The sequence below is a fragment of the Rattus norvegicus genome, chromosome 15 (assembly GCF_021556685.1).
Source record: "Rattus norvegicus strain SHRSP/BbbUtx chromosome 15, alternate assembly SHRSP_T2T, whole genome shotgun sequence".
Taxonomy (NCBI): Eukaryota; Metazoa; Chordata; class Mammalia; order Rodentia; family Muridae; genus Rattus; species Rattus norvegicus.
This window is the reverse complement of record NC_141548.1, coordinates 51,492,973-51,518,903: the sequence shown is the minus strand read 5'-3', so window position 1 is coordinate 51,518,903 and position 25,931 is coordinate 51,492,973. Positions and strand designations below refer to the sequence as shown.

The window sequence follows — 25,931 nt, the reverse complement described above, 5'->3', positions numbered from 1 at the left end:
TCGGCCACTCAGCTACCTGCCTTTCGTTTTTTTCTTCTCCTGTCCGAGCCACCTTCAGGTTACAGTCGTCTCTGTCCTCTGCTAATCCAGATACACCCTTCCCTTCCTGTCTCCTCCAGTCCTCTTTTCTTTGAAGAAGGCCGCCAAGGTCCTAGTCTTACCTGTCTCCTTCAAGCCCCTCCCCCTGAGATTTTTCCATTCAGAAACCCCAGAGCCCCCTCTCCAGATCCTAGCTTTGCCCCAATAGCTGCTGATATCATCAGCTGACTGGCTGTGGGCAGTGGTTACCAGGGCAACGGCAAGGCTGCCTAGGTAGGCAAGTCTGCAGCCGAAGTGGAGGTGGGGAGAAGGCCAGTCAGTGCTAATAGGGGTTAGGGTCTAGGCTTTCTAGATGCACCCCAAAGCCAGCGTTGGAGGCCTGGAATGGTTGAAGTTTTGCCACAGAGAGAAGGCATGCCTTTTTTACTTTTTGTGGTAGAATGGATGCCATCTGGTAGGAAGCGTGCTTTTCAAAAACAGCTTTTCTGGAGAAAAGTCAGGTCCTTCATTCTCTCCACTGGCCTCTACTGCTGTTCCCAGGGGATCAAGGTTACAGAAAATTCAATCTGTATCTTATGTATTTAAGACCCGGTTCCTTACATCCTTCCATCTCTCCTCCTCAGGGGAGGGTTAATGCTTGGATGGTCAATTCTGGTACCCCTGCTGTTCCCCAACCCAGAGGTGGGATTTCCCACAGAGCCTCCCAATTGCTTCTGGAAGATGGTGGAGCATTTTGAATGGGTTTGAATTGCAGGTGCCCGGAGAGCTGGATGGGCATAGCTCTCCTCAGTTATTAGTTACAGCCGCTAACTCGAACTCTGCTGGAGGGGCTGTGGATATTCAAGAGCCGGGTGTGGGAAAGGGTGAAAACGCAGCGCGGCCAATTCTGCTTCGTCATGATGCCAGCTAATGAGCCCCTTGTTTGAAATGGATCAGCTGCAGCAGCAGCTGAGGTGAACTGGACCAGCATACACCCAAACACAACACAACACACACACACACACACACACACACACACACACACACACACACACACACACACACACGCCCTGGGGCTGGCCACTATCAGTTGTTGGTGGGGAGGGGCCCGCCCGCCCAGCGACCGCTCGTCCTGCCCGCCCACCAGATACCAGACGCGGACTCCCCAGCTCCGGGAACCCAAGCTGGTGGCTTGCAGAGCAGCAGGGTACTGGTGAAAGGGGTGGGGGTTCAGAAGGGAGATCAGACCGCTGAGCAGAGACCAGCTCCTCTCCTTTGCCAGTTCCCACCCCACCCACCCACCCTAAGCCAGCTTTCTTCCTGTTATTTTGTGCTTTGCTAAAGCGCGGCTGGGTTCCTGGAGGAGCTGCCTCTTACCTAGATTCCTGAGAAAACGCCGAAAACCCGTGGACCAGGGCCTAGGCCCTTTGCCTCTTGGGGCTTCAGAGAGCCTGGGCCCCACTGTCTGGGAGGAGGTAGGTGGCAGGGTCTCTTGGCTCTTTTTCTTTCTGTAGGTATTTTGGGCTATACCTCTGGATCTGGCGCATGGTTTTGGGTGATATCAGGGGCTCTAGGACAGGGTCAGCTTTGGAAAATGGTCAGTGAGAGAATAGGCCTAGGTGACCAGATGAGGAGCTCAGCTGGGTTTGACCTTATCAACTCCCTTCTTATTTGGGGGGAAGGACCTAGGCTATTGCGATGCAGAGTCCATGCGGCCTCCAGGACCCCCTTTCATGGGTCCTCCACCTTGCCTACCCTAGCTTCTGTGGCCAGAATCAAGGGGTGGGGTCATGGGGCACAGTCAGCCCAGGGAGCTGTTAGCTGTTTGCTGAATGATGCAAGACATCTTTACCAGCTTTCCTCCCACCAGGCCAGGTGCCCTCCGGAGTAGCAGTGAGGAACCCAAAGCTGCTGGTTTACAGCCCACTCTAGAGCCCCTCCCAGCTGAGGTCGGTCAGGTTGGGGTAGGGATTCAATGAAGAATGAGGCTGTGTAGCAGGGTGTGACTGCAGTGCTCGCCCGCCAGGCTTTCTACCTGCCAGAAGCTAGTGTACTGAGAGAGACTGGGTGCTGAACAGAGGAGGAGAGCCTTGGGGTCCTAAGGGATTTTCCTTTCCCAGCACTAGACACACAGCACTCACTTGCTGGGCAGGCACACCTGTGTGTCTCCTCCCAGAAGACTGGTTGCCAGGCTGTAGGTCTAAGACAAGCAAGGCAGTGGTGCTATGGGAGTTATGAGGGAAAGCCCCCAGGGGATAGGTCTGGCGAGGGCACTGGGAGTATTGGGGTCCACATGCTCACGACAGGGATGGTTCAGCAGACCACGACAGGGAGCTGTGAGCATAGATAACGGAGGGCCAGTGGGTAGGTGCAAGTAGGTGTCCTTAGCATCATGTGTCATTGTGTGGGGGTCTGGCAGGGAGAGTAGGCGAGTGCTCTGGCAAGGAGGGCTGGCTGCAGAGTCCCTGTATGCACCCATGTGCGGTTCTGTCAGCAGCCATGTGTTGGGCAGAGCTCTTCTGCCTTCTGTATGCTCCTGGGAGTCTTGTTGGCCTTTCTGGGGCTGGGAGAGCATCTATCCACTGGTGGGCGATGTTCACAGAGCTTTCAGAGCTCATGTGTGAGGAGAGTGGAATGGAGACATCTTCTGAATTCTGAAATCAGGATGTAGGGTGGGAGTTTCCTCCCCTCTCCAGATCTGCCAATCCAGCTGTCTCTCAGGACTGAACAGGAATATGTTTGGACAAGCAAGGCTGAGGGGCCCAGGGACCTAGAAAGGAGGAACTTACCTCTTCTGAGGAGAGTGTGCAAAAATGGCCATCGACTCAGTCAAGAGGGGAACCTAAGAAAAACTGGGATGAGCTCAGGCATATCTGTTGTCATGGAGAGATGGACTCCATTACTCTCTTCTGAAGCTGCCTGATCTTGTTCCGTGTGACAGGTGTCATTCGGTCTTTAGGTGTCATTAGGAATGCCCAATCCAAAGCAATAGGGAAAGGTTCAGAGACCATCGCATGAGAGAGAGAGAGAGATTGAGAGAGGAGAAAGTAACAGGGCCTTGTTGACTTGAAGAAAGGCCAATGGTAAACTTGACTTAAGGCTTTTGGTGAGCCACTGGCCTCAGCAGGCCCAAACCCTGCTGTCCTGTGTCTCACCCCACCCTACAATACACACATTCATTGTAGTGAGCGCCCAGTCCCCGCCCTATTGACTACACCACCCTTCTCCCACCCTAGGATGCTGTTTTGGGAATGGGTGACCTAGCTGGAGCCTGTCTTTATTTCTGGCATTGAGTTGTTGCCACAGCAACTGTGCAAGTGGGGCTGGGAGGGGGAGGGGGAGAGGGAGAAGAGAAGAAGGAAAACGGAAGGCAGGAAGAAAGAAAGAGACAGGGAACAGCCCTCCTGCCTGCCTGCCTGATGTAGCCTGCAGGGCAGGCTTGGTGAATTCCTATACTGTCTATGACCTCTCCAGCAGGGCTTGATGATGCTCAGTTGTTCCCGGGCCAGCAGATCCTCTAACCTCACCCAATCCCGACTCCCAGCTCCTGCTGTACAGGTCAGGTGAGAGGCAGAGAGGTCCAAGTTCAAATTAAAACAGGATCTTTGGGGATGCACTGGAAAGCACAGGAAATTCCTTTGGCTTAAACACAGCATGCGTGGAATTCCACCCAGCTTGCCTTCCTTTGGGTGGCCTTGGGTAAGCTCATCTCTTAGTCCTTTTTGTTCTCATCCATAAGTGAGCAAAATGCCAATGTGTTAAGCAGCCCGCCTATATGAATAACCCAGCACAGGCACCAGCAAAGACAAAGCAGGACTGACTTAGGATGGGAGCAAGGGCTGGACCAGACACCACCTGAGATGGTGGATCTATCTGCCTGTTGAGTTTTGTACATTTCATTTCTTTTTTTCTTTTTTGGTTCTTTTTTTTCGGAGCTGGGGACCGAACCCAAGGCCTTGCGCTTCCTAGGCAAGCGCTCTACCACTGAGCTAAATCCCCAACCCCTGTACATTTCATTTCTACAAGTCCAAAACGCTTAATCTGGATCCATCCCGGCCTGAAACAATAGACCTGGGATGGGTGGGTGCGAACCTGGCTATCCCAGTGGGCCGACAAGTCTTATCACCCACATCCTGGGGAGCTGCAAAGCTCTGGTTGCTGTGGAGATGAGAGGGTGGGTGGTTTGAGGTGGGGCCTGGCTGGTGGCTCAGATAAGGCTGGGGCGCCCAGCTGAAGGTGGGTGCGGCTGAGATGGAAGGACGGGAAGCCTGCTGGCTATTGACCTGAGCCTGGGAGGTTCAAGGGTCTTCCGACACCTGGACTTGCTTCCGCTGTGGTGCCTTCCCTTCTTTCCCCTTCCCTCCCTGCTGCAGCTGCCCTTTTTGTCTGTGCCCACAGAGGTTACAGGACTTGGGGGGTGTACTGAATGAAGTAAGCGGGACTGTGCCTGAGCACGGGAGAGGGGTCAGGTCTGGAGGAGGAAAGTGAGAGATTAGCTTGGATGAGGGGACTCCACGTGGGCTCCGTAGGCAGATGCCTGTGCTGTGTGACTTAACAGAAGCTGAGAAATCACCCTCCCTCTCCACACACCTCCTTTCCGCCCACATCCATCTTTCCTTTCTCATCTTCCACTCTAAAAAAAAAGTTTTCCCCTGTTGACCTTCTGACAGCCTCAAATGTCCCCAGCAAGAGCCTTATTCATAACCTGGGGTTGTAGCTTAGCCAAGTGCCTTGCCTGCATGAAGCCCCTGGGCTGATCCCCACACCACGTGAAGCCAAGTTAAGTAGTGCCGTAGGTGTCCGCATTCCAGAGGTGCAGTTCAAGGTCATCCTAGGTTAGGATTATGTATTTGGAGACCAGCCTGGGATTCGGAGAGAGACCTTAACTAAAACAAACAAACCAACAAAGAACTCACAGCCAAAAACCTTTCATTCAAACGCAAATGTCCCCACCCCGGTAAGGTTGTGCCATTGGCACTTCCCCAAAAGTCTGTGAGCTCTGATACACACGGGGATTCAGATCCCGGACAGAGCCTGGGGAGACACCCTAGTGCTTTGGGGCACCTCAGGCAGGGGCCAGCTGTGGAGGACCTGAGAGGGGAGGGGACAGAGGAGCTCAGTAACTCAACTTGAAGTGGCACTGTGGTCAGTGAGCTTAAATGCATCCTTGACCCAGTACTTACTCAAGTCTCAGTTTCCCACTCTACAAACCTGCGGGAACAGTTCACAGGACTGAGATGTCAGGGTGAAGGTGAAAGGCAAGAACGTCAAATCGATCATGATAGTGTGTAAACACTGACTATTATATAACTCTGCCCACTGGTGTTTGGAATCATGTTCCTGAGTGTAAGGATGCTAGAGCTTGTTCCCATGTAACCGTGGGTTTCCTATCTGGCCACATCCCCTGGGACTCTTTGCTCTGACGGGCAGCCACTGCTCCCCGGTGTCCCAGGTGAGGTGCTAGAGCACTATTCCTCCTGTCAGCCTTCGCTTCTGCTTTCCAGAGTGCCCGTTACAGCTCCCCTGCACCTTCCTGGTAAAATAGAGAGACCCTCTGACTGGCTACTACCCAACTCGCTGCCCTTCCCCTTCTCATTGAGAAGCAAGTGCCTTCTCCAGAGCCTGTCCTCTGCCTGGGTGCTGACAATTCTTTTTTCCCTGCTGCAGCTTCAAGCCCAAGGCTTTAGCTAGAGCCTCCCATTCCTCCCGTGTACACACTTCTCTCACCTTCTCTCACTTCTCCAAGAGCTGCCTCACTTCCTCCCCGGTGCTGGCCTCTGGCTTTGCTGGCCTTCTCGTCCCTCTGCCCTCCTTCCCTTCCCTTTGGCATTTATTCCATAGTTCATGTGATGTACTAAACCCTCTTCATTCACCCCCCCCAAGGTGGGTCCTGGGAAGACACTCTGACTTTCCCTGCTAGCAACCTCACATTTAGACTCCTCCCTCTAGGTCTGTGGGTCATGAGCCCCTTTTGGGGGTCAAACGACCCTTTCACAGGGGTCACCTAAGACCATCTGAATATCAGATATTTACACCACAATTCATAATAGCAAAATTACAGTTATGAAGTAGCAACAAAAATATTTTTAAAATATTTATTTATTTTATTTATAAGAGTACACAGTAGCCGTTTTTCAGACACACCTGAAGAGGGCATCAGATCCCATTACAGATGGTTGTGAGCCACCATGGGGTTGCTGGAATTTGAACTTAGGACCTCTGGAAAAGCAGTCAGTGTTCCTAACCACAGAGCCATCTCTCCAGCCCAAAAGTAATTTTATAGTTTGAGTCACCACAACTGGTGGAACTGTATTAAAGGGTCTATTTAGGAAGCATTAGGAGGGTTGAGAACCACTGCTTTAAGGCCTCCAACAGGAAACTTCTCCATTCCCCCAGCATACCTCTCTCTTGACTTTCTGTAGCCCCACTGCCTTATCTGGGGTATGTACCTCTCCACTTTGCATAGAACTTATCTACAAGCAAGTTCTCTTCCTGGAGGGGCCTGAATCAGTCCTTTGCTCACCATGCTGTTCTTCAAGAGGCTCAGCACAAAGCTTGTTTCTGTGTTCAATGGGGAAGAGATGCCCCAGCGTGGGTGGGGGGATAAGTCAGAAGCATACTCCTAGGTGGTACATGGGCAAATAGAGGGATAAGTGTTCACCTCTAGGACTAAGCTATAGGTATAGACTTTGTGACAATGGCTATTAGCAGAGTAAAATTCAGAGCCTAGTGAGAGAACACTGACAGCTCTTCAGTGTGTACCACAGCATATTGCATTTTGCTCATCAGATACCTAGTTAAAGCATTTCAAAATCAGCAATAAGAAGGCTGGAGAAGTGTGAGGCTTTAGAATGAGAAGCCTGTTAGTTACCACAAGCTCCACATTCCTCCTGGCTGTCTGATGCCTTGGTTCTAGAATTGTTTGCTTTGTTTTTTCAAGACAAGGTTTCTTTCTGTAACTCTGGCTACAGAACTCATTTTGTAGAGCAGGCTGGCTTCATACTCAGAAATCTGCCTGTCTCTGTGTCCTGAGTGCTGGGAGCACCACACCTGGCCTCTGGTTCTAGAACTCTAAAAAGGCTTGCATGGCACATTACTGGGCAGACACTGCACCATGCCATGCCAAAGGCATTTAACTTGATATAGTTGACCTTGGACTGGTCCTTATCTCCCCAGACCTTGGTTTCCTCACCTGTGAAATTGGTCTACCCTGCAGGACTTGTAAGAACGAATTAGAATAATCTTTGTGTAGTGTTTACCTGTATCTAGCATTCAGTACCCAGTGCAGCTCTTTGAGATCTGAAGCAGGAAAAGGTCACAAGCTAAAAGGCCTACACCGATTAGAGAGTGGTTCAAAGCCACCCTGATCAACTGAACCCTGTCTCAAAAAAACAAAAACAAAAAAGTCTGTAGCTCAGGAGAAGAGCGCACTAAATTCAAGCTCCAGCATTTCAAGAGTGCACACACAAAGTATCCAGTACAGAATGTGAATGTGTTCATCAGTGGCAGCTGGGGAATTGCAGTTGCCCTCTGGAAGTCAGTTAGCCAGCTCATTTCAGGGAGAAAAGCACACTACTCCTGGAGAATGGCATCTAGCATTAAATATCACCTTCTCTGCAAAGTTCAGCCAAGTTAGCACTAGCAAAAGGCAACTAGAACAGGATGGCAACGGCCTCCACAAAGATCTAGGAGGATGAGGTAGCATGAGGAGGCCAAAGGGTGGGCAGAGGTGAGTAGATGTGGGCTGAGGTTTGGAAGTGGGATAAGGACTGCTGACTGGCGTGATGGCATGAGGGCAGCAGAATGGTTGAGGTAAGGTGCAGGTGAAAAAGATTGGGAGGCCATAGTGATACAGGCCTCTTATCCCAGCATATGGAAGCCTGGGCCTGAGGTAGAAGGATTGAGAATTTGAGGTTAGCCAGGGCTGTACAGTGCAACCCTGTGAGGAGAGGTGGGGTGACTTAAAAGGACATGGCTTTGTCCTCAGAAAGAGAGAAACAAAGCAGGGACTTCATTCTTTCATGACTGGCTACAGAAAGCCCCCTAAATTGACTAATCCCTGGGGACATAGAAGTACTATTGATAGCTTTCCCTCTACATAGAATAGAGAATGTTTCACTCACCGCATGTGCCCTAACTTACCCACTCTTTGGGGCTGGAGAGACAGCTCGGTAGTTAAGAGCCTGCTCTTTCAGAGGATCCAGGTTTGGTTCCTAACATTCACATGGCCACTCATATGTAACTCCAGTTCAAGGGGATCTGATGCCCTCCCTCTTCTGGCCTCCACGAACAGCAGGCATGCATGTGGTGGCCACACACCCATACACATAAAGATAAATAAAAATAAGTAAATGAATACTATTGGCTTGTCTGAGCAGCCCATGACAAGAAACTGTTGCCACCTCTCACTTCATTTTTTTAGACAAGGTTTCACACTATAATTCAAGCTGATTGGAACTCTCTATGGAACCCATATTGGCCTGGAATTCAAAGCAGTCCTCCTGCCTCAGCCTCCCAAGTGCTAGGATGTTAGCGTGTGCAGAGTGTAAATGATTACCCAAGCCCTCACAGAGGAGTAGTAGTCACTGCTTAAGGCTTAAGTGACTTAAAGCACCCTAGCTTGAGAGGTCCTATTTGAAGCCACCACATGATCCTCCTCTTTCCCCTTGGGGACACAGCTCTCCTCAGTCTGTGGCTGAGTGTTGGGAGGAGAGAGAAAGAAGGAGAGTTGAGGGAGTGACCAAGGAGAGGGCATGGGCTGTGGCCATCACCTAATACATAAACTGGCTTAAATTCCTCAGGACAGACGGTGTAAAAGGGGGCCACCGGACACTCATAGAGCACTGCGACAGCCCCTGAGAATGCTCTGGGCACTCTGTGGTATTTTATAGCCCAGGCCCCAGAGGTACTTTAGTGTCTACACAGCATACTGCCTACCGGTAGGGAACAGAGAAAAGTCAAGTGCCTTAGCTTTGGAGGACGAGCAGTCGTGCTAGGTCATGGCCATGGCTTCACCACCCCACCCGACCCCCATGGGCTTTTCTTCCTCGGCCCTCTGGCTCCCTATGCTTCGAGTCTTAACTAATGACTCAGTGTCCCCTTGTTAACCTTCTGGGGAAAATAAAGAAGATTTGGCTGAGCAAACTATGGGGAGTGAAACCAGAGGCTGGAGTGGGAGGGGCCGGCACCGATTGGGAGAGGGCCCGGACCAGAGCAGGGCCAGGGCAAGGGTGACAAGCTTGAGGATATAGAAGCCTGTCCACCCTGGTATGCCAGCTGACCCCTGCCGTCATTTCCTCTGAAGCCAGAGAACAATGGCTTAAAAAACAAGTGCAGCCGATTCATGCAGCCGCCGCCTGGCCACATACACGCACAACTCCCTGGTGCTGAACCCTGTGCACCCTAACGCTCTTACTAGGGCTCACTGTCCTTCCAGCCACCCGCGGTCAACAGCGCAGAGAGGCCCAAGGGATGAGGACACCACAGAGCGTTGTGAAGCCCTCGCTGCAGGAGCCGGGCCGAGCCTGACGTCTGTCCTCTCCACGTGCGCACCGGCTTCCGAGGGAGCGGCCGGCCAGTGGCTGCCGCATGGAACGTCTGCAGAAGGTGAGCGGGTTGCACCCCGGGCCAGGGTGGGGGACCGCTGCTCTCCCAGGTCAGCTCCGGAGTCGCCGGCGCCACCTGGTGGCCACCTCCGCGCAGCACTCCGGGTTTTCCCATCCCACCCCACCCTGAGGCCTAGGGCAAGACCCACTCCCACACCCTCGCACCCATGCGCATGCCCACTCCGCCACCTTCTCGCTCTCTCCAGCAACCTCTTACCTCCCCGGGGAGCGTCAGCTCCTCCAGAGACTCCAGTGTACCCGGCTCTCCCTCCAACATCGTGGTGAGTACTTACGTTGGCCACCTGCACCTCAGCTGGGAGGAGGGAGGGGCGGATCCCCTTTACTCCCACCCCCACCCCCAATTTCTCCACTCCCACATGGAGGGAGGTCCTGTGAACTCTTGCAGGTGGAAAGACCCAGAGATCCCAGCGGAGGCTTCCTGCTGCCTTGGAAAGGGCTGGTGTAGTTGCAAAGAGCCTCAGAGGCAAAGAACTTTTTTTTTAGAGACCTTCCAGAGAGAGCTTGATGAGTGAGGCAAGCCTATAGTCACAGCCTTTGGGAAGTGAAAATAATAGGAAGTTCAAGTCCAGATACAGCTACAGAGAGATGTCGGGGCAAGCCTTGACTGTATGAAATGCTGTCTCAAAAATTAAAATAAGCTCTCATTCTAGGTCCCTAGAAGGAACAGAATAGAGCTGTTAACATGAGAATTGACGTCTAGCATGTTTTCCTGATAACCAAGTCCAGCCAGTGAGTCCAGTGCCCTAGTGATGCTATTGGGGAACTCTTCCATTTGGACCATTTCCCTTCAGGCCAAGATGGACAACCAGGTGTTGGGCTACAAAGACCTGGCCGCCATCCCCAAGGACAAGGCCATCCTGGACATTGAGAGACCTGACCTCATGATCTACGAGCCCCATTTTACCTATTCCCTCCTGGAACACGTAGAGCTTCCCAGAAGTCGGGAGGTAGGAAGGGGTCATTTGTGCAGGCTGAGGGGAGTTGGGTGAGCAAGGAGTGGGGATCCTCCCTGAAGTCCTTCTTCGAGGCTGAAACAGACTATGCACAGGAGTAAGCACTTGTTTGGGCAGAGTGAGCAGCAGGCTGAAGACTGAGGTGTGGGCCGAAAATAGCAGGTGCAGCTACAGCTGAACAGTAGCAACAAGGAGAGGCGGGGAAAGGAGAAGGAACTCCGGAAATTCTAACTGAGGGAGTGGTGAAACATTGTAGCCTCAGTTTGCCCTTCTGTCACATAGAAGTGGTGGTTCTTATGCACCTCAGAGGGAATTATATGGGGCAGTGCTTGGTCAGGAGCTTTGTTACCTATCTTCAAGAAAGGGTCGTGGTCATGGTGGTGCTCACCTTTAATCCCAGTATGCAGAGGCAAAGACAGGCAGATCTCTAGGACTGGAAGCCAGCCTGGTCTGCGTGGTGAGTGGTGGGCTCCAGGCCAGGCAAAAGGCTACATAGTGAAACCCTGTTAAGAGAGAGAGAGAGAGAGAGAGAGAGAGAGAGAGAGAGAGAGAGAGAGAGAGAGAGAAAGAGAGAAAAGTAAGTAAGTTAAGGCATGAGCTGGTGAGGTAGCTCAGCAGGTAAAATCACTTGGATGCATGTAAGCCCAAGGACTTAAGTGGGATCTCCAGAATCAACGGTAGAAGGAAAGAACTGACCCTTGAAAACTATCCTCTGACCTCCATACATGTGCCTCAGTATGTGAATACCCATATTCACACAAAGTAAACATTAAAACAATGCAATCTGAGTTTTAGGAAGAGAAAGCAACCATATTGGAGAACAGCTGTCAGACTGGAAAACTTGAGTACCAAGTGACTCAGGAGAGCTGATTCCCCTGGACCTGTTTTGTTGCTTTGGCCCCTCCATTCCTTGTCTTGCTCTGCAGTCAGGTTCATACTTAGTTCGGGACATAAGGCACACTGCCCCCAGATTGGAGCTTCACATGGAAAGACAGAGAGAACACTGGGCAGAGAGCAGCAGGGACTCCAGAGGAAGAGGGTTGGCTAGGAAAGTAGTGGAAGGTGGGTAGATGGGGGTGAAATGGTTCCTCTGAGAGTCTAGTGTTTAACCCTTGTACCTATGACTCTGATCATTCTCTCTGTTCACAGTGCTCACTGTCACCCAAATCCACATCCCCACCACCTTCTCCAGAGGTCAGTTGACTTTAGTTCTGTTTTGTTTGGGCCCTCAGCTCCCCTCCCCCAACATGCCCAGCCTCAGTCCAGCAAAGTCCAGGGGATGATAGAGTCAGCAAATCCTGGCTGGCTGGTCCCTGGCCAACTCATCTGTCTGTCTGACCCAGGGCCTCTTTTAACCCTTTCTCTCTGGGTAGGCACCCTGAGCAGGCAGATGGAGTCCTTGAATGTGCTTCCTCTGCCATGACATTGACCTGGGGTTGGGATGTAGGGCTGCTGGTGTAGGAGAATGGGAAAGGTGACGAGGTAAATCCATGCGTGTACACGGGAGTGGGAAGGGGTATGGCTACCAGCTGTGTACTTCTGCATAGGTGTGGGCGGAGAGCCGGACACTTGGAATCATCTCTCAGGCTTCAACACCAAGGACCACAGGAACCCCCAGGACCAGCCTGCCCCATTTCCACCACCCTGGTATGTTTTGTTGTCAACCTAGCTACCTTCCTTCCTTGGGACTTCAGTTTTCCTTCAGAGCCTCCAGACCCATTACTCTCAGTCCCTACTCTTTGGGTCTAGATCTAGCTGGACCCTATGTTACGAGGATGCCAGGCACAACTAACAGTGACAGTGGCCTTACTATCTCTTCCTTCTCACCAACCCAGAAAAGTGCAGAAAGTCCCCGCCTTCCTGAGGCATGGTTCAAGCTGTCTTGCTCATGGCCCCATTCTGTTTACCTCCATTTTGTCCCTGGAGCCACCATCCCCTGTCATCATGTCCCCCTTTCTCATCCTCTCTTGTTCTGTCTCTCAGAGACTACCCGCCCGGATTCCAACATCTACAAGAAGCCACCCATCTACAAGCAGAGAGGTGAGGGTTCTCCTGACTTCCTGGGTACTTTTCCTAGCACACACTGGTGGGGCGGTTCTGGGCCCTGTGCTTGAGAGCCGGAGAAGGATGGGCGAACAACTTCTCCCTGTGAGGCCCCATGCTCTTTTATGTGTCCTGCCCACCACTACAGCAGAGTTCTCGTGGGTATGAAGGAAGGTGAGGGAGCAGGAGCTGAGGGTGGGGCCAAACTGACTGGCTGCTGTTCCGTTAGCAGAGGTGGGTGGTGTGTGAACTGACCCTGGATCTATCTGCAGAATCGGTGGGAGGCAGCCCTCAGAGCAAGCACCTCATCGAGGACCTCATCATTGAGTCATCCAAGTTCCCAGCAGCACAGCCCCCTGATCCCAACCAGCCAGCCAAGATAGAGACTGACTATTGGCCGTGTCCCCCGTCGCTGGCTGTTGTGGGTAGGAAAAACTGGGAAAAGGAGAAGAAAGAGGCCAGGATCCTCATTCGATACTCTTTCTTGGTCCTGTGAACCCAGTTCTAGCCCACCCCACGGCCTATTACTTCTCTCTCTGTCTTTTATACCTTCCTCATTTGACAGTTCATATTTTACCTCCCCCCTGTATCTCTTTGTGTTGCCGTGCACGGCCTGTCCATCATTTCTTCCCTACTTGCTTACAATCATCATCATCATCACCATCAACATCCCCATCATCAACATCATCATCATCATTTGGTTTTTCAAGTCAAGGTTTCCCATGTAATGGCCCTGGCTGTCCCGGAACTCACTTTGTAGACCCAAACTCAGAAATCACCTGCCTCTGCTTCCGGAGTGCTGAGGTTAAAGGCTTGTCCCACCATGCCTGGTATTCATTATTACTTTTTTAGGTTTTATTTTATTTTTTTTTTCTTTTCTTTTTTTTCAGAACCCAGGGCCTTGCGCTTGCTAGGCAAGCGCTCTACCACTGAGCTAAATCCCCAACCCCTTTTAGGTTTTATTTTATTTGAACTATATGTACATGTGTACATGTGTGGGGGTGGATATGTGTGTGAAAGTGCAGTGCCCAGGAGGCCCAAGGCAAAGGGTCACTCTGGGGCTGAAGTTACAGGGGGTTGTGAAGCACCCCATGTAGGTTGCAAATGGAACTCAGATCCTCTGGAAGAACAGTGCTTGGCCTTAACCACTGAGCCATTGTTCCAGCTCCCATTTACTCAGTCACTTAACAGACATCTCTCAAGCTTCCGCTGTAGCCAGACCATGTGGTAGGAGATTTGGAAAAGAGAGAAATAAATGAGAGAAGGGTCTTGGCCTTAGGGAATTTAAATATGTGTTTCTTATCCAGTTTGTTTATTTTTACTGTCTTGTTTTTTTGTTTGTTTGTTTGTTTTTCTCTTTTTTCCTTTTTTCAGAGCTGGGGACCGAACCCAGGGCCTTGTGCTCGCTAGGCAAGCGCTCTACCGCTGAGCTAAATCCCCAACCCCTTTACTGTCTTGTTATTAATGTTACTTGCATTGTTACACTTATAACTGTCCTGGGCCTTCTACACGTTAATCACATATCTAGCACTAAGTCACATGCCCTCTCAGCTCTGTACTCTGTTGTGTTTGTTTGTTTGTTTGTTTGTTTGTTTAAGATTTAATTCTTTTATGTATATTGATGTTCTGCCTCTATGTTTCTGTGAGGGTGCCAGATCTTCTGGAATTGAACTTACAGTTGTGAGCTGTCATATGGTTGCTGGGAATTGAACTCAGGACCTCTGGAAGAACAATTATTGCTCTTAACTGCTGAGCCATCTCTCCAGCCTCCTACTTTTTGTTTGTTTTTTGTAATCTTAAAAAAAGATTTCTTTCTTTCTTTTTTTCTTTCTTTCTTTCTTTTTTCTTTTTTCTTTTTTTCGGAGCTGAGGTCCGAACCCAGGGCCTTGCACTTGCTAGGCAAGAGCTCTACCACTGAGCTAAATCCCCAACTCCAAAAGATTTATTTCTAATTTATGTGTATGAGTGTTTTCCTGTGTGTGTGTGTGTGTGTGTGTGTGTGTCTGTGTCTGTGTCTGTGTGTGTCTGTGTGTGTATGTATGTATGTATGTATCTAGTGCTCAGGGAGGCCAAAAAAGAGTGTCAGCTCTCCTGGAACTAGAGTTAGAGACAGTTGTGAGCTGCTGTGTGGGTGCTGGGAACTGAACCCAGGTCCTCTGCAAGAGCAGCCAATGCTATTAAATGATGAGGCATCTCTCCAGCCCAGTACTTTTTGTCTGTCTGTCTGTCTGTCTGTCTGTTTTTACTTTTTTTTTTTTTTTCCGGAGCTGGGGACCGAACCCAGGGCCTTGCGCTTCCTAGGCAAGCGCTCTACCACTGAGCCAAATCCCCAACCCCTGTCTGTCTGTTTTTAAAGAATTTGTAGTTCTAAGCAGAGCAGCACATAACAGTACCCCAGCTAGGTGGGAGCCTGAGGCAGAGCTGCTGCTGAGCTCAGGAGTTCAAGGCTAGCATGGGCAACATTGCAAGACCCTGCCTCAGTTTTTGTAACTTCTGTTTCTTTTGTGTTATTTTGTTTTGGGTTTGCAAGACAGGTTCTCTGTGTAGCCCGGGATCTGGAGACCAAGGCCCCTCATTTCCCAAATCCCCTATCACAGGGTTCGGCTATAGCAGAAGCTTGAGAGTTGTCTGTTAAGTGACTGAGTAATGAAAGGGAGCTAGAGAGATGGCTCAGTGGTTAAGATTGTGCACTGTTCTTTGATTAAGTACAAAATAAAAAGGGTTTAACCAGGTAGAGGTGCACTTGGGAGGAAGAGGCCACAGATCTCTGAATTTGAGGCTAGCCTGGTCTACAGAGTGAGTTCCAGGACAGCCAGGGCTACACAGAGAAACCCTGTCTCTAAGAGAGAGAGAGAGAGAGAGAGAGAGAGAGAGAGGAACGAAGGGAGGGAGAAAGGGAGGGAGGGAGAAAACTTTGTAGTGTTCTCTTCACAGTCCAGCCCTGTTCCACAAGCTGGAGAAGCCAGTAGCTGAGTGGCCACATTGACTCTGGGGCCTCTATCTCCTAGAGACAGAATGGAGGAAGCGGAAGGCATCTCGAAAGGGCGCAGAGGAAGAGGAGGAGGAGGAAGATGATGACTCTGAAGAGGAGATTAAGGCCATCAGGGAGCGGCAGAAAGAGGAACTCAGTAAGGTAGTGTTGTTGTAAAAATATAAAAAATAAAATGCTGTCTTTTATCCCCACTAGGTCTGGCACTGCAGTGCCCCAAGATATCTGCCAGAAACACACATCCCAACTCCATGTCGACTCAGTGTCTTCTAGCTGCTGCACACTCTCTTCCACTTAAATCTGCACATGACACAATAACCTTTGACCCAATTGATAAGATATAATTGCCCACCTAAACATACAAAGCCCAGTACACATCCATCCCTTAAGAACATTCATAACAACCTGTAAGGTGCAGCGTGGAGTCTTAACGTCAGCCTCCATGTTGTCTCCTTGGTGGTTTCTCTGCAGTCCCTCCTCTCTTCCTCCTTTCCATTATAGTCTCCTCCTTTTCCTTCAAACTTTTCTCCCGCCCATCCTTCCTTCTCATCCAATGACAGGCCTCATTCTATCTTGTACCTGCCTCACCTGTGACATCATCCCACATTGTAGCACCTTGCCCCTCTCTACCCCTCACCACCCTCATGCCATCTAAGTGAAAAACACTCTGGCCCCATAGCCAGACTCAAAGACTAGTGGCATAGAAATGGCTACACTTGAACCAGGATTCCTGGGCTTTGGGCTGCTTTTGGAACAGTGCTCCTGGACATTCAGATCCAAAGCACAGGGAAAAGAGGGTGCACCGGCACCAGGTTCAGCAGGCTGATCCAGAGGTTGTCAAGAGAGGCTCTTGCCCTGGTGACCCAGAGTAGAGAAGCATCTGTGGAAGGGTACCACTGAGCATCTTCAGCAAAACCTAATGCGCTTGAGTGTCCAGTGAAATCACTGGGCTCCAGGAGTGGACTAGTCACCAGGGAAAGCCATCCCTAATCCTCCAGGATTGAACCCCAAATTTGTACTTTTCAGAGATGGGAAGCTGTTGTCTTAGATTTGGCACCATTCTCTTCCACCCCCAAACAGGTTACTTCCAACTTGGGAAAGATGATCTTGAAAGAAGAGATGGAAAAGTCATTGCCCATCCGGAGGAAAACGCGCTCTCTGCCTGACCGGACACCCTTCCATACCTGTGAGTGCTGTGGAGTAGGCTCCGGGTCATCTGGCCAGGGGTGGGTGTGGGGTGTGTGTGTGTGTGTGTGTGTGTGTGTGTGTGTGTGTGTGTGTGTGTGTCTATTGAACCATTATACTTTAGTCTATACTGAATCTTTTAAGATTCAGTCTGGGTGTGAGGCCCACATGTGTACTCCTTTAGGGCAAGAATATGGGCTGACAGCCAGAACAGATAGAGATCAGGGTGAGAGTCCTGACTTCACTTAATGGACACTTACTAAGGGACATTAGGCATGAAAAATACAGCCATTTCTTCCAGCCAGGGGGAAGTGACATGTAAATCTACCTGGCTTTTGGAGCAGTGTGGGAGGTGAGGGGACAGAATATCAGTGAATACTTTGAAAGGCCAGTGAGAAGGCTTGGTAGGCTCCCCTAAGTATTTTTTTAAAATTATTTATTTATTTATTTCATGTGCATTGGTGTTTTGCCTGCATGTGTCAGTATGAGCGTGTCAGATCCCCGGGAGTTACAGACAATTGTGAGCTACCAGTGGGTGCTGGGAATTGAACCAGGTCCTCTAGAACAACAGCCAATGAATTTATCAGTGAGCCACCTCTCCAGCCTCCCCTAAGTTTAGAAGAAGCAAACAAATGGTGCAGAAGGTCCTTGCAAATGTCAGAAACAGCATAGTAGCAGAGGCTGGGAGCTTGAACTAGTGTGGCAGCTCAGAGAGCATGGGCACTGAGAAGCATGCGGTGAGGCAGAGAAATGGGTGAAGGGGCCTTGAGTTCTGGGCCTTTGAGCAACCCCAACTAGCCTGGACTTCTCTAGAGCCTGGTAGCTGGAGATAGAGGGACAGAGCTAAGCACACCCAGAGAGAGCATTAGAACTCTTAAAACCTGACCTTGGAAGCCATGACACATCACTATTTTTGCATTCTATTGGTCAAAGCAAGACACCAAAGCTGGGACAGTGGCACAAGTCTAATACCAGAACCAGGAGTCTAGCCTGGGCTGGGGGTGGGGGGAGAGTCTAGCCTGGTCTGGGGGGGGGGAAGACCCTGTTTTAGTCACTGTTGTGTTGCTGTGAAAGACACCATGAGCAAAGTGACTGATAAAAGAAAGCATTTAATTGGGGCTTGCTTACATTTTCAGAGGCTTAGTCCATTATCACCATAGCAGGGAACATGGCGGCCCTCATGACACTTGGAGCAGTGGCTGAGAGCTACATCCTGATCCAAAGGCAGAGAAAGAGAAAGCCTAGGCCTGGCATGGGCTTTTGAAACCTCAAAGCCAGTGACATACTTCCTCCAACAAGGCCACACCTCCTAATCCTAATCCTTTTCAACAGAGCCACTCTCTGGTGACTAAGCATTCAAATACATGGGACCTGTGAGGAGATGATTCTTATTAAAATACCACAGACCCTATCTCTAAAACAACAATAACAAAAATGTAGGTTTACTAGAAATGAAACTAGAATCCCAGATTCAAGGAACTGCAAGGTTTCATTGCAAAAAGGAAGCAAGATATGGAGAGAGTTACAGGTCTTCTCTGGAAACAATCTTCCAAACTGGCTTGTAGCTGGACATATTAGTCAGGCTTCTACCTCTGTATGGAAATACCTGGCCAGGCCTGTGGACCAGGCCTGTAATCTGAGCTGCTCGGAAGACTGAAGCAAAAGAATTGAACATTTAAGGCATCTGAGCATAGTGGTGCATACATTTAATCCCAGTAATTGTAGGCAGAGGCAGGTGGATCTCTGTGAGTTCAAGACCAGCCTGTCCTACATAGAGAGCTCCAGGACAGCCAGGGCTACATAGAGATCCTGTCTCAAAAACAAAAGAAAGAAAGGGAGGAAAGGAGAGAGGGAGGAAAGGAGGGAGAGAGGGAGGGAAGGAGGGAAGGAGAGAGGAGAAAGAAAGAAAGAAAGAGAAAGAAAGAAAGAAAGAAAGAAAGAAAGAAAGAAAGAAAGAAAGAAAGAAAGAAAGAAAGTTAGTTATTAAGGTCTACCAAGGCTCAGAGTGAGTCTGAGTCTAGCCTACAACTTAGTAGACCCTGTTTCAAAATACTAACCTTTTAGAGCACGGCTGGAGAGATGGTTCAGCAGTTAAGAGCACTGGCTCCTCTTCCAGAGGACCCAAGTTCAATTCCCACAACCAAATGTCAGCTCACATAGGGTTTGCCCTTAGCCCTGAGACAATTCCTCCTGAATAACAGGCAGAACACTAATGCACATATAATAAAAGGAAATAAGCCATTTAAACAAACAAACAAACAAAACTATCAGCGCCTGATTTGGTGGTGCACACCATTAACCATGAATTCTGGTGCTTTGAAGCAGACAAAGGCAGATCTTTGAGAGTTCAAAGCCACAATGACCTAGTAGGGAGTTCCAAGTCATCTCGAGTGACATAATGAGACCCTGTTAAAAAATTATTTGTTTTATTTATGGGTGTTTTGTCTGCATGTATGTCTGTGCACTGCACAAATGCACAGAGGCTAGAATAGGGTATAAGATTTCCCTAGGACTACATAATTGTGAGCTGCAGTGTGGGTGCTGGGAACTGAATTGGGGGTCTCCAGAAGAGCAGCCATCTCTCTAGTTCCAAGTTCCTACCTTTTAAAAAGGTTTTAGTGGATGCATGCGTGTGTGCGTGCATGTGTGTGTGTCTGTGTGTGTCAGTGTGTGTTTATGTGTATACTATATGTGTGTTGCAGGTAGATATCAGAGAAAAACTTTGTAGAATCAGTTCTATTTTTTTCTACTTCTATGTAAAGGATCAAATTTGCATTGTCAGGGTTTCAAGGCCTTTGCCTTTACCCCTTGAGCCATCTCTCTGGCCCTGCTCCTACCTTCTTAACTCCGCATAATTTTTGAAGCTTTGCAATATGCTGAAACCATATCCTAACAATAATACATATTTTTGGGTTCAGAGAAGATGGGATAGGTCTGAGAATTGCTCAGATCAAATCCACTGAAGTGAATCCTATGAGCTGTTAGAAGGGCGGATAAGGGAGAGGTGTCAGGGCTTTATCCATGTAGAGCAAATGGTTGGGAACCGAGTTTGGCAAGCCAGAAGTTAGAGGGCCTGCAGCTAATATGTGTAGGAAATGGGAAAAGAAAGTAAGGTTATCCACGGAGAAAGGAAAGGGAAACTGGGTAACTAGGCCTGCAGAACATGAGTGCCTTAGCTGGCATGCTCAGTAATGAGTCATGTGTTCAAGGGCTACAAGGTGACACCCGGTCTTTAGAAAAGGAAAATCTACACTGAGGAGCAGGGCAGGAAATGAAGCCCTGTGTTTTGGAGGCAGCTCCATCACTGAGGGAAGGGCCAGGGCACCTGAGCCAGAGGCTAGACTGCTTGGTGGGAATATTGCAAGGTCTTTGCTTTGTGGTGATGTTAAGTAAGAGAGGAAGTATGGGCTGGTCTGCTGCTAGTGTTTGGTAAGGAAGGTGCTGAGGGACTGTAGTGCCAGGCAACAGTCTCCAGGGCATAGCTCTTTGGAAGGGTGTAGAAGACTGGAATAAGGAGATACAGTATGTCTGGGAATTTATTTGCTGTTTTGTTTTGTTTTGTTTTGTTTTGTTTTGCTTGGTAGGAGGCTGTTGTTTTTGTTTGTTTGATTGGTTAGAGGTATGCCTCCAAACCCCTGCCTGCAAAATACTGGGATTAAAGGCATGCACCACTGTGTCCCTGTGCTTTAAACGTTCAATCTTAGGTAACTGACGCCAGCCTCAAACTCGTATTTTGCTGAGGATGGCCTTGAACTCTCTGTCCTCCTGCCTTTGCCTCTCAAGTGTAATTATAGGCATTTGCTGGCGCATCCAGAACTGAAGAACCAGTAAAGTAACCATGGCTAGGATGCACGAAGAACGCCCAGGACTCAGGTTTGGGGTGGGTGGGAAGATTTGCCAAGGACATTTTAAAGAATATAAAGTCTGTAGTTGAGGCCTGGAGAACGGAAGTAATACAAACCATCCCAAGGGGTGGATACAGTCTCAGTGTTCCAGATTCTTCTATTCAGCTAAAGAAACAAGCTCTGTGACTTCCCTTTGGCTTTGTAAAGTTAAATAGTCAAGTGCCCCCCTTACCATCACTTCCGCACAAGACCCTGGATATATATGTCCTGTGTGGCGTGGTTCCTGACAGATCTAATCAGGCTTAACTGTTTAGAGTCACGACATTACACTTTCAAACACAAACATTTTGCCCCTAGTTAAAGTTTCTATTGCGGTGGCAAAACACCATGATGAAAAGCAACTTGGGAAGGAAAGGGTTTATTTTGTCTTACAGCTTGTAAGACATCATCCAGGGAGGGCAGGGCAGGAACCTGGACAGAGGAACTGATGCAGAGGCCATGGAGGAGTGCTCCTTACTGCTTGCTTCTCCTGACTTGCCTGGTTTGTGTTCTTATATGATCCATGACCACCTGCATAGGGGTAGCACCACCCACAGCGGGCTGAGCCCTCCCACATCAATCACCAGTCAAGAACCTGCCCCACAGGCTAACCCACAGGCTAGTCTGTTGACAGCATTTTCCCAATTGAGGTGCCCCTTTCCCAGGTGACTCTAGGTAGTGTCAAGGTGACATAAAAACAGCCAGCACGCATTCTGAAAGTGATTTGGAGTGAACATTTTTTTATATGTACTTGTATTGTCCATCAAAATATCCAAATGGTTCCTTACCATTACAACTTCATGATGTGCTTCAGCAGTGAATGGTGACTATGAGAACCACTGACTTAGGGTTGGGGATTTAGCTCAGTGGTAGAGCACTTGCCTAGCAAGCGCAAGGCCCTGGGTTCGGTCCCCAGCTCCAGAGGAAAAAAAAAAAAAAAAAGAAAGAAAAGAAAAGAAGAGAACCAGTGACTTTCTTTCGTGCTCCCTACCCTTCATCCCCTTAGTGGGTTCTGGGAATCTGAACTCAGGTTCTTTTGTTCTTACAGCAAGCAACTAACCCTGAGCCAATCCCCAACCCTGAGAGCTGCTCATTTCCTGTGCAAGTGTATCATCCCTTATCCAAAATGCTTAGGATTTGAGGTTTCATTTCCTGGATTTTAGGATATTTGAGTAAACTTTACCAAATTGGAGACGCCCTAATCCTAAAATGAAAAATCTGAAGCCAACACTTCCAAATCCAAGCCTGAGAACCATACCAACAAGACTGAAGAACTTCAGAATCCAGAGGAGACTGGATTTCAGATTTTGAACTTTCAGTTTAGAGATGCTAAACTTATTTGAGAATAAGTGCTGAGTTCCCCAGACCTATTGTGTTCTCAGGCACTGAACTTCTAGTAGACTTTAGAGGACTGATGCTTAAGGTGTTGAACCTACCTACACTGGACATTTAACAAAACGCCCATCAAGGAGCTGCAATAGGATGTCAGCCATTTCTACTAATTACAGACAAAGGAGTTCTCGGGCTTGCCCACACTAAGAATGGTAGCTTCTATCTGTGTGTGGTGGTAAATACCTTTAATCCCAGCACTCAGGAGGCTGAGGAGACAGGAAGGTCTTTGTGAGTTTGAGGCCAATCTGATCTATAAAGTGAGTTCCCTGACAGCTAGGGTTACACAGAGAAACCCTGTCTCAAATAAACAAACAAACAAATAAAAAGGAATGTTAGTTTTTGGATGCAGTCTGAGGCAGGTAGACCTTGAGTTCAAGGCCAACTATGGCTACATACACCCCTGGATTTAAAAAACAAACAAAGAACCTTGTTGCAACTAATCTCTGTAATTATAACTCCTAGTGTTAAAAAATTTAGTGATTTACAAAAGGCACAAGTTACAAATGATCTCTGGTAATGCAAACAGGAAGTGTGTGTGTGTGTGTGTGTGTGTGTGTGTGTGTGTGTGTGTGTGTGTGGTGTAGACCAACAACTATACAGGTGTGTTCATATGTGGAGGCCAGGAGAGGACACTGGGTGTCCTGCACTGTTGCTGTCTGCCTTACCTGAAGTGGAAGCTGGCCTGACAGTGATCCCCCTGTCTCGACCCCACATAGTGCTGTGGCTACAGGTACACATAGCTGTGCTCTGTGCGCTAGGCTCCAAACTCAGGTCTTTAGACTTGCAGAGCAAGTCCTCTTCCCCACCGAGGCAGCTACATAGCCTCAAATGGGAAATATCCTGACTGTATTCACTGTTCTAAGATGATACTGTGTCAGAACTGTGCTGTCAAAAGGCCAGAAGTTGACTGCTGTTGATGCCACTGTCATACCTTCAAGATTTCACTTAGAGCTGTCATGTGTTTATCTAGAACTTACTTCACACTTCACGGTGGCTGAAGTGAAATGAGCCTCAACGTCACCTGGGGTTCACACTAGGCTTTTGACTCACTTCTAGTGAGAGAGGAAGGAAGCCATGGCCTCAGCAAAAGCCACAGCATATTCACTGTGGAAGCCTTGCTGGGTTCTGGCCAGGAAAAGCTGTAGCGGCAGCCCTCTTAGGAAGGACTGTCAGGGTCAAGGGACTAACCCTGGGCCCTCTTGTCTCTTTCAGCCTTGCATTCGGGAACGTCTAAGTCCTCGTCCCTTCCTTCCTATGGCAGGACCACCCTGAGTCGGGTAAGGCCTTCCCACCAAGCAGGGGCTGCTTGGGAGAGGCGTTTGCAGTGGCCAAGCTCTTGGAGGTCTTGGGTGATGGGGAAGCCCTCAGAGGAAAGGAGGCTGACTGTTGAAGGCTGTCCTCAGCTTCCTCTGATTACTTTGTATCATTTCCTAGCTACAGTCCACAGAATTCAGCCCATCCGGAAGTGAGGCTGGGAGCCCAGGTGAGCACTGGGGCTCACACGTTTCTGGGATGGGGGCCACCACAGAGTTTATAGACAGCTTCTGTCCGGTGTGGACAGTGGTTTGTTTAAGATAAGGTCTTCACCTTGCTTCTGAATTTCTAAACTGTGGCTTTTATCTCCTTAGGCCTGCAGGTGAGTGCCCCCTGGAGGGGAGCAGGAGAAGCTCAGGAAACCAGAGCCAGGCATGGGTACTGGTGGGGGTGGGGGATTCGGGCCAACAAATTGCTTGGTGAAGACTGAAGACGCACGCCTAGGGTAAGGTTGAGAAGGTCCCCCTGACCCACTCTGGCTCACTGCGGCTTTGGTCTCCCCAGAACGGAGAGGGCCAGAGGGGGAGGATGGATCGGGGGAACTCCCTGCCCTGTGTGCTGGAGCAGAAGGTGAGGGCAGGGGACCTGACCACCACAATGGGGTGGGCTTCAGGGGGGTGGTGAAGTCCGCCAAGCTGAATGCGCTCAGGGTGCTCCTGGAGATGACGGGGTCGGGGTGGGGGGGGTGGCAGGCAGCAGGGAAGAAGCCGAGGGAGATGAATGGCAAGATGGCATGAATCCCAGTGGCCTCTGCAGGGGGATCAAGGGAGTCAAGAGGGTTATGAGGACAGGAGACTAGGAGCCTGAGAGGGCTCTGTCTGCCTCTCCAGATCTATCCCTATGAGATGCTGGTGGTGACCAACAAGGGGAGAACTAAGCTGCCTCCCGGTGTGGACCGCATGAGGCTTGAGGTATGTAAAAAAAAAAAAAAAAAAAGAAAGAAGAAGCTTGGCATGGGGGAGGGGCCACCCAGTGGCACTGCCTTTGATTTTGAGGCTGTAGAGGCTACCTCCTTAGTCACTCAGTTGCCCATGTCCCCACAGAGGCATTTGTCAGCAGAGGACTTCTCTAGGGTCTTCGCCATGTCTCCTGAGGAGTTTGGCAAGCTGGCCCTGTGGAAGCGGAACGAACTCAAGAAGAAAGCTTCCCTCTTCTGACATCCCTGCCAGCTCGCCCTGTCCCCGTGACAGTACCTTCCTTCTGCTGCTTGAGGCCCTGAAGCTGGGGCTGTGAGACCCCACAGTGACTCCTCTTCCTCTGCTGGCTGGGAGCAGCAGGAGGCTGGGCCTAAGTGTCAGGCTCCACTCCTCAGGGAGAGAGCCAAGAAGTGCACAGTCCCAGAGTCATGAGGCATGGACTTCCTTCCCCACGATGGGCCAGGGGGCCTTACCTTTTCCCTGGGCTCCACTGCCTAGCCAAACCCAGTCCAGACTCCAGCACACAGTCAATGTTTGCACCCATTTCCTGTCTGTCACCCCACATGAGGGTCCCCAGGAGACAGTGAGGAGAAATGAAGGGAGTTTAGTGGAGAGGTCTGTCTGCTATCCTGTACAGGGGGAGGCAGCAGCTCTGGGACCCTGTGCCTGTCTACCCAAAGGCTCCAGCCAGTTGCACTCCTGACAGCTTCCTGCACTCAGGCCCGATGCTTCTCTAACTGGCAGAAGCAGGCTCTACCTGGGCCTCCAGGTGGGAGGTCATCCTCCCTCTAGCTTATATGTCCTGTTCTTTGCAACCCCTAAGCTTCAAACGTCTTGCTCGAGACCAGAGCTCATTCAAAGCTCTGGCTAAGAGCAGAGACGCTATTCACACGACGCCTCACCACCACCAGCCTCCAGGCAAAACCAGATAGACTGCACCCTTCTATCACCTGTCCAGGGACCACAGAGCCCAGGCCTCAGCCTCCCTTACATGGGACTAAGAGACCTAGCTTGGGGCATCTCTGAGAGTTCAGGCTCCCAGGTCCCTCCTCCGTTTGCTGTGCATCTCCTACTGTGCTCTCTACAGAATGTAATTTATTGGGGCACCCTCTGCTGCTTCCTTTCCCTGACTCCTTGCCCTACCTAATTGCACTTCCAGTCCTGTCTGTCCACATATGTACATGTATATAATTATACATATATATATATATATCTATTTTGCCCAGATCTGGGTTTCGTTTTTACCCAGACCCCGGCACTCCCTGTCCACTGTGTGTGAGATCATACTAGGAGGGGTAACTGCTTGGAATTAAAAGGTTGCACTGGGTCCCTAAATCTATTGTTTCCATTCATGCCTATGCATTATCTCTTTGGAAAACTTTTAATTTTGAGACAGACTCTTCACTCAGTTGCCTAGGCTGGACCTGATCTCTCACTCTTTAGCCCAGGAAGTTTCCATCTTCTTGGTTCAGTATCAAGTAGCTGGGAGAATAGACTTAGGCCAGCAGCCCGAACTGAGTATTCATTTATTCTATTTTGTTGTTTTGTTTGAAATAAGGTTTCCCATAGCAAAGGCTGGCCTTGAACTCCTGATCTAGCGTTTGCCTTCC

General features: G+C 49.7%; 1 protein-coding gene across 25 annotated transcripts in view; it reads left to right on the top strand.

Moving 5' to 3' along the window:
* The window catches only part of Dmtn (dematin actin binding protein), a 33,256-nt gene extending 7,600 nt beyond the window's left edge, over nt 1–25,656 (top strand). For 3 of the 25 annotated variants that reach the window (XR_015638104.1, XR_015638103.1, XR_015638101.1), the window contains 14 exons: nt 9,455–9,624; nt 9,830–9,904; nt 10,436–10,591; nt 11,747–11,791; nt 12,145–12,244; nt 12,581–12,637; nt 12,913–13,065; nt 15,649–15,773; nt 16,710–16,815; nt 23,303–23,367; nt 23,525–23,573; nt 23,909–23,974; nt 24,235–24,315; nt 24,448–25,656. Coding sequence is in view for 12 of the 25 variants with exons in the window: in XM_087586191.1 (XP_087442317.1) it covers nt 9,607–9,624; nt 9,830–9,904; nt 10,436–10,591; nt 11,747–11,791; nt 12,145–12,244; nt 12,581–12,637; nt 12,913–13,065; nt 15,649–15,773; nt 16,710–16,815; nt 23,303–23,367; nt 23,525–23,573; nt 23,719–23,726; nt 23,909–23,974; nt 24,235–24,315; nt 24,448–24,561 (1,218 nt within the window). In the remaining 13 variants the exon portion in view is untranslated. Of the gene's footprint in view, nt 1–1,170; nt 1,494–9,436; nt 9,625–9,829; nt 9,905–10,435; nt 10,592–11,746; nt 11,792–12,144; nt 12,245–12,580; nt 12,638–12,912; nt 13,066–15,648; nt 15,774–16,709; nt 16,816–23,302; nt 23,368–23,524; nt 23,574–23,718; nt 23,975–24,234; nt 24,316–24,447 lie in introns of those variants that run through there. The other 22 variants (XR_015638111.1, XR_015638110.1, XR_015638107.1 and 19 more) reach the window with 16 other exon arrangements.
* Nucleotides 25,657–25,931: the final 275 nt, after the last annotated feature.